At 30.0% G+C, this 7932-nt stretch overlaps 1 protein-coding gene across 1 annotated transcript in view; it reads right to left on the bottom strand.

The window, feature by feature from the left end:
• Positions 1–6174: 6174 nt before the first annotated feature.
• LOC124362403 (NFU1 iron-sulfur cluster scaffold homolog, mitochondrial-like) overlaps positions 6175–7932 on the bottom strand; it is a 32069-nt gene continuing 30311 nt past the window's right edge. Inside the window, exon 7 of the mRNA XM_046816856.1 lies at positions 6175–6375. Within this exon, the coding sequence (XP_046672812.1) occupies positions 6277–6375 (99 nt within the window). The 3' untranslated portion in view covers positions 6175–6276. The remainder of the gene's footprint in view (positions 6376–7932) is intronic.

The raw sequence follows: 7932 nt of genomic DNA, 5'->3' as shown, positions 1-7932 counted from the left end.
GGCCTATTGTATAATATAGATATTATAATAGTTTATCAAATATAAATTAAAAAACCTTATACAAAATTATATTTACAATTTGACGAGACATAAAAGAATTGAACTATAATAACAAAATTAACTAAACACTACAGTACATAGTTTTCTTCTTAAATTCTCAACTAGATCTCATCATTGCACTCGTAATGTGATGTTTTCAGTATTAAACCTTTGTGTAAAATGTCAACAGTTTTTCTTGTATACTTTTGGTATTTTCAGAAATAAAATGGTAAATCATAACATTTGGTTTTTCTGCCATCTTCTCTATTATTTATTTCGTAAACAAATTATATTTAAACAAGAAGAAATATTAGTTTTAATTTGATAGTGTCGATATTTTCATTTGATATCCCAGACTATTTTCAATATTTACAATTGATTGTTTGGCCGGCCTCTTATAGAACTGCAATCAATAATCTATACAAAATTTGTGATTAATACAATATTGATATAAAAAGGCCGTAATTACACTGGTTTCCCTATTTAAAAGGTATCTTCTGCTAGTGAAAATGATTTATAAATTATAAGGTATTTATTTTTATTACAGAAAGTACAATTTTTATTCCCAGGAGGGTTCACTTCTAGCTAAAAAACAATATAACATTTTACTAAATCTGTTAACTGAAATGTTAATTATTTTCTTAAAAAAAAACACACACAATTTTCCTATAATTTTTCATTTCTTACACAAGGACTTTCGAATGTGTGAATCAAACCTGACGGTGGCATCTTGGATCTCAAAAGGCCTTGTGTATGAAATTAAAAATTATTGGAGAATTGTCCGTTCCTTCAAAAAAATCATTTGTTTTCCAATAAGAAGAGCTCCTCCTTCAATGAAACATCTGTTAATGTTTTCATTGTCATAATCAATGCAGTAATGGCAGCTGAGATTCAATATGTATTCATGCCTACCAACCAAACACTTAGTCATAAGACTAAGGTAAAAGAGTATGTATATAATAAAGTGTAAACAGCACAATAGTTGTTTTGAGGAGGGAAAATGTATATGTGCAACAAGATGTTATGATTTTTTTAAACATGAAGTAGTTAGAATAACCATATGTAGTATATATACATCAACAAACTCAGAAAATGTGTAGTTTATATATATATATAATGTAATAAAAATCATAGTTTTTCCATTCTGAGTCCCCTTAAAAAGATTTATGAAATGTCTCAAAGACACTGACTATTAAAGATATTAAAATTGATATAAGTTAAACTTTAATATTATTTCCAAACAGAAAACTAATCTCTTTTTACTAGTAAATTAATGTTTATTCTTAAATTCACACTTCTAAAATAAAATACAGAATGTTATTCAATTGGGTGGAGTTTTTATTTTACTTAGAACTGAACTTCACAATTTATTAATATTATTTTGTATTAAACGTGTATTTTGTGGATGCTTGTAGCAATAACTAGTTAGTCTGGTTTCAGTTTAGTCTATTGAGAGTTAAAAGACATGGTATGTTAAATTGATTTTTTAATTTTTCATTAATAAAAAGATATATTGATATGTATCTTTATAAATAAGGACTTATATATATTATTAACGTATTAAAATTTAAATGCAGCGTATAGTAGTAGCATCTGTTATGATAAAACACAGATATCAATGTGGTATGTGATCAGCAGTAATGAGTAGGTGTGAGAGGTGACCCAGTTCAGTTTGGCTCACTTGAACAAACAGTCTCACATTCTTGACTCACTGTCAATCAACCACCATCAGTCACACCTTAGACTGCACTATGCCACTCTCACTGTTCTACTTTATGCTAATATTTTATTATCACTCAACTCGCTACCGATAAAAACGCCATACAAAAATGTTAAAATTTTTATATGAAAATACTAATGTGTATTATGTAATTTTGCTTTCCAGAAAAAAATATTTTTTATGTGAAATGATGTACTGTTGATCCGAATGAATTGAAAACTTGGGAATAAATCAAGATGATCTAAAAAAATTTTAGAATATTACATAACAATTACATCAAATTACATACTTTTATTGGATTTAGCAAATATTTTATTACATTAAAACAAAATTTTAGTAATGACTTAGGAAATGTAACTAATATTACACTAAAAGATATGTAGCTTATATGCAGTATTATTTATTTTATATAGTAATACCTGATTACATAGATATTATTTCGTTTTTTGTTTTTTTATTTTTTGCTTTTACTGGAGGAGGGCTTTGCCACTTAGTCCTTAGGTAAAAGCTACCACTGATTAAATCTGAACTGGAAAGACATTATCAGAAGCTCTTTTATAAATCTCAAAATTTTTACATTTTATACAATTTTTTGATTTAAAAAATATCAAATGCCAATGCACTACATCTTATCTATTTAAGATATTTTACATCATACTTTTATAAGACCAAAAGACGGAAAAACAAACTGTCCCAGAAACAAGCTGTACCAAATTAAAATTGTTACCATATAAACCATGCAATAGTGAAAATCCCTTACTAGAACATCTGTTGACAGCGCAGTATATGGACAGTCATAGTACTGCAATGTATAGGACCAACAACACTAATGAATTCTGGTATTAGTTACTAACCTCAATGAGACGTTGATGCCTGGGTTGTCTTTGAAATAAACACTGAACATGATTCAATGAAACAGAAAAAACATCTGTTGATAGCGCAATATATGGACAGTCATAGTACTGCAATGTATAGGACCAACAACACTAATGAATTCTGGTATTAGTTACTACCTCAATGAGACGTTGATGCCTGGGTTGTCTTTGAAATAAACACTGAACATGATTCAATGAAACAGAAAAAAACTGCAAATTTCTGGGAGTTATTAAGGACCTGTCTGGGCCTTACTAAAATCATGATGTTGTCCATCCGTCTGTGTGAACTCTTGATAGAAAGGTCCTCGAGACGAAACTTAGTACATAGGTCCTTTGGTATAAGGAAGATTCTTATTGATTTTGGGACAGACTGTCTGTCTGTCCATTTGTCTCTCTGTGTGACAATTCTTCAGGAATGTCCTAGAGCCTTGAAACTTGGTAAATAGCTTGCTTTTGGTCTAAGGAAAAACTGTATTGATTTTAGGAGAAAAAGGGCATTCAGTGTTCGTCTGTCTGTCCGCCTATGCAATAACTCTTTGTAGAAAGGTCTTAGAGATTTGAAACTTAAACCCAAGTTTTTCTTGGCCTAGGAAAGTACTCAATATATTTTGGGATCAGGTCATAGGGCAGTTTGTATGTGTGTCTTTCCTTATGCGCAATAACTATTGATAGTTATGTTATGTCATAAAGATTTGAAAATTGATAAATTTGACAGAATTTTCAGAAATAGATTTTATGAATAAACATGTCAGGACATAGTATTCATAATGCTAAATAACACGTTCTCTCCAAAACTGTACATTATACCAAACAATCTAAATAGATAGGATTAAAAAAATGTTTAAACACTAAAAAAGCAAGCAAAAAAGATATGGTACTTTCAAAAACCTTGAAACTTTGATAAAAAAACATGAAGTTTTAAAGTAAAATTATTATTTGCAGAAATCGTAGAACGCATTGCCACAAATATACAAATAATTGTGTTGTAATCTATCTGCAATGCAAAACATCTGTGGAGTTGGAGGACAATACTTCCAGTAGAATTTTTCAATGTAAGACAGAATGGCAATCATTCACAAGACTTAATACTGCGTAGTTACAAGTTCAGATCTTGTTTTCACAGTTTAATAGCCCATGAATGGCGCAGTAAATGGAGATGACTCACCAACACAAGTATGAAGCGAGGCAAACATTGTGTTTTGTTTCACCAAATATTCTGATCAGTAGCATACCTAGAATAAAAAGTTAGGGATTCAATTTATAAATGCTATCTTTAATCAAGAGACTGTTAGATCCTGCCTTATTAACAATAGTACACAGTGAAGTATTCAAAAGGGAGTGTGGTGATGCTTCTTCCAAACACTTTAAATTACCATTTTTGGTCACTTTTATATGTCCTCGCCAACACTATAGTGTAGGAGAAAGTATACGTAATGATACAAAAAAGCTGAATTTTGGTTTTATAGCAAAATATGAGTTTTCATGCACTCCTACCATAACTTATTTGTTAACCTGGCTTGAAATATGGTACCTGTTTTTATCAAATATAAAAGCAGGGATAGTTATTAAATTGAATAATAAAAAAAATTGAACCTAGTTACACTTTTCAATTTTTTTCAACTTTTGTCATTTTGGAATTGCAACAAACTTTTAACATTTTTGATTAGATTTAAGACCTTACCAAAAATTACTTATTTTTATGACAAAATACAAAGCAAAATAAAATACTCAAAGTAGTACACAAAAAATATATAAGCACAAAAAATATATGAATTATTTTATGTTAACTGACACAATAATAATTCCCCAAATACTTATATTACATTCATATTCTTTATTACCTATTAAGTAAAACAAATTACAAGAGACTGTTAAATTTATACTGCTAAGTCATCATATTACAACATTCAAATTCTTAGATAGTTAAAATTACAGTTAAAATATTTCTCAGTGGTATAAAAACATTTCCTCCTTAATCAACTACATATCATACTTTTGTATTTATTACAAGGTAATTGCCTTACTGGTAATGGTAACTTCTTAAGAAATGTGTATTTTTGCAATTTAAAACCTCTATGATTTTGTCTAACCTAACATTTGGGTTCACTAAATTAACACATTATCTGATCTCATAATTATGTCATGTTGTTATTTGCCAAGCAAAAAATGTTCTTATTAGATTAATACAACAATTTAATTTTGCCAGAGTTACACCAAGAGGTACACTGTTGCCAATAAATTCAGTATTTCATAAATATTAACATAATATTATGTTGTTTAGTTTAGAGCCATCAATATTTTTTTTTCTTTCTAGGATCCAAAACAGATTATACATTTTGTAATAGGATTAAGTAATAACACTATTTTATAATAAATATTTTAATATAAAATGAAAAATATTTTCATTATTTCTATCATTTAATGTCTTTCTACTGTATATACTTAAGTAAACATCTAATTAAATTTTATTTAAATAACTAAAACAATCTTTGGAGTAAATTTCTGTAAAATGTAAACACTTATGAACGTTAAAATAAATCATTTAAGCAATAAAAATTATTGAAATGAATTAGGAACAAAAATGTATGGAAATGTTCTCAAATGGCTAAACTTAAACACACATTAAAATAAAGACAGTATTTGGAAAATATATTTTAAATGTGCCAAATTGAAAACTAGAAAATTATTCAAGATAAGAGCCACTATATTTTGCACCTCAATACTTGTTTTCATATACAGGGTGATTCGGTTAGTGTTACCGGCACTTTCTGAGCTGATTGTACTATAAAAAATAAAGAAAAAAGTTCATATAAACATGGGTCCGGAAATGCTTCCTTACTGGGTTATGGCCAATTGAAGATTTCACCAAAAATTGTGTGCAGGAGGTCAAATGATGATTTGCCGCGTGTTTATGAAGAGATATTTATAGGCGAATGCAACTTTTTCTAACGGATTTTTAGATGAGAAATTGAATAAAGTTCATCTCATAGCTGTATCTCATTTAGTTTTTTTGTTATACTACAAAAAACAGAAATAAAATAATTTTGAAAACACTTTTTTAAGGTTTAAACGGACAATTATTTTGTTAAATAGGCATTGAAGACCCACATTTTTACAAAGAAACTTGCAGAAAATTTGATTTGATTGTAAGTAAGGAAGCATTTCCGGACCCATGTTTATATGAACTTTTTTCTTTATTTTTTATAGTACAATCAGCTCAGAAAGTGCCGGTAACACTAACCGAATCACCCTGTATATTTTCAAAGATGTATCACAAGATATAGCACCACTCAAAGTACTTCGAATTGGAAGGAAACATCTCAAAATGTTTAATGTGCCAAAAAGTAGGTTCCATTGAATCTAGAGTTGAGATATTCTCCAAGTTTCCTTCTACTACATGCTAATATTTAAAAATAAATCGAGAGACTCCATTTTGTATATCTAGTACATCTCCATGATTATTCTTCAACACTTACAATCTGATTAATAAAAACAATTTAAACAAAGGTTTTATTTTAAAAACTTGACACATTTATGAAATAATTTTAATAGATGTTTATTGTGAAGGCAACAATTAAGTACAGTACATTATTTGATTAGTTTTAATTAACTTACATCTACATTCACATTTACAATAAATAATTAAGTTTCTTCTTTATTGTTGTGCAAATGTTTCTGAGCTCTTGTCATAATTTTCATCTCAACCTCAGGTTCTCCACCCACCTGCTCGACCGCTATCACCTGTGAAGTGAAATTTTGCAATGTTGATTCACTGGAAAATATGATGGACATCCAGAACATTTCGATGTATTTCAATATAGCATTGAATAATAAATAACACTACAAATTAATTTACCCTACTTTTCCACATCAACTGTTATTAGAGAACACATGGCAAAGAAAGGTCTATAAATGCTGCAATGATGACATATAAAAAATCTTCATCATTTTTTAAGTAGGTAATGCATTTAATATTCTTAATTTTAGAAAACTTATTTTAAACTTATAAGCATCAAGACAAGATTATAAGGAGTGTTTTCACAATAGTTTTTTATTAAAACTAAAGTTTTTTGTGCCAGAAAATCTTAGCCAGTATGTAGCATATTCAGGAGTAGGACTGGGGTGAGATTCCCTCCCCAAAATATATGAGAAAAATAATAAAATATTTTGTCATGAATATACTGTGAATAATAAATTTAATGATCAACCAAACTACACATTTCACGAATTTTTAATCAAAATAATCAAATACAAATAAATATTAATTTAGAAGTGATAGATTTACATTGGTTATTTCTACTTAAACCAAGGACTAGGTCAAACCCTAGCAATAGCACAACCACATCACTTCCTGGACTACTTACACAAAACAGCACAAAATACTTAGGCATCATAATTGATTCAAAGCTCTCCTGGAAACCCCACATAGACCAACTCTGCAAGAAGCTGTGCTCAGGCCTCTATGTCATCCGCAGAATCAAGCAAGTATGCAGCCCGGACTCAGCCAGAGTTGCCTACTTTGCCCTTTTCGAGTCCCACCTAAGCTACGGCATTGCAACATGGGGAGGAGCATCAAAAAACAACCTAGAAAGGGTGCTTCTAAAGCAGAAAAGAGCGATTAGATGCCTAGCAGATCTTAACTATCGGGACAGTTGCAGAGAACCTTTTAAAGAGCTGAAAATTCTAACAGCAGTTTCACTTTACATCAGGGAAACAATTATGCACACCATCTCAACAACGCAGCCGAGACATAGAGATCTTCACCAGTATAACATCAAACATGCAGCAAATTTCTCACTTCCCCAACACCACCTGAATTCTTTTGGAACAAAAACCCATCTACAAAGGTGCCCTCTTTTTCAATAAACTGCCAGAGCACCTAAGGAGGGAACATCCAAAGCGCTTCAGGAAACAGCTGACAGCATGGCTTCTGGATCGACCGTTCTACTCGGAGGGAGAATTCCTGAATACCTCATTCAACATATAAATTGATACTGAACCTTATCTAATATTGACGCATGGCTGTTCTCTATGAATATGTCAAATAAAGAGTTGTCTATAAGGTTGTCTATAAACACTCTTAGGCAATAGTTGCAATCGGGCAGATGTGACATAACAGGCTAATATATTTTTATAATTGTGGTTTATTGTCAGACTATTAAATATCTAGACACATACATTTAACTATTCCCCTTAGGTTAGAATTCCCCTTCATTTTGTAATAAACATGTTGATACAAAACCACAGAAATAAAATTACACACTAATTGAAATGTGGTGTTATCCATTACCTGCTTGG

This window comes from Homalodisca vitripennis, chromosome 5, assembly GCF_021130785.1.
Source record: "Homalodisca vitripennis isolate AUS2020 chromosome 5, UT_GWSS_2.1, whole genome shotgun sequence".
In the NCBI taxonomy this organism is placed as follows: Eukaryota; Metazoa; Arthropoda; class Insecta; order Hemiptera; family Cicadellidae; genus Homalodisca; species Homalodisca vitripennis.
The sequence above is the reverse complement of the archived record's forward strand: the minus strand, read 5'-3'. Positions and strand labels throughout refer to the sequence as shown.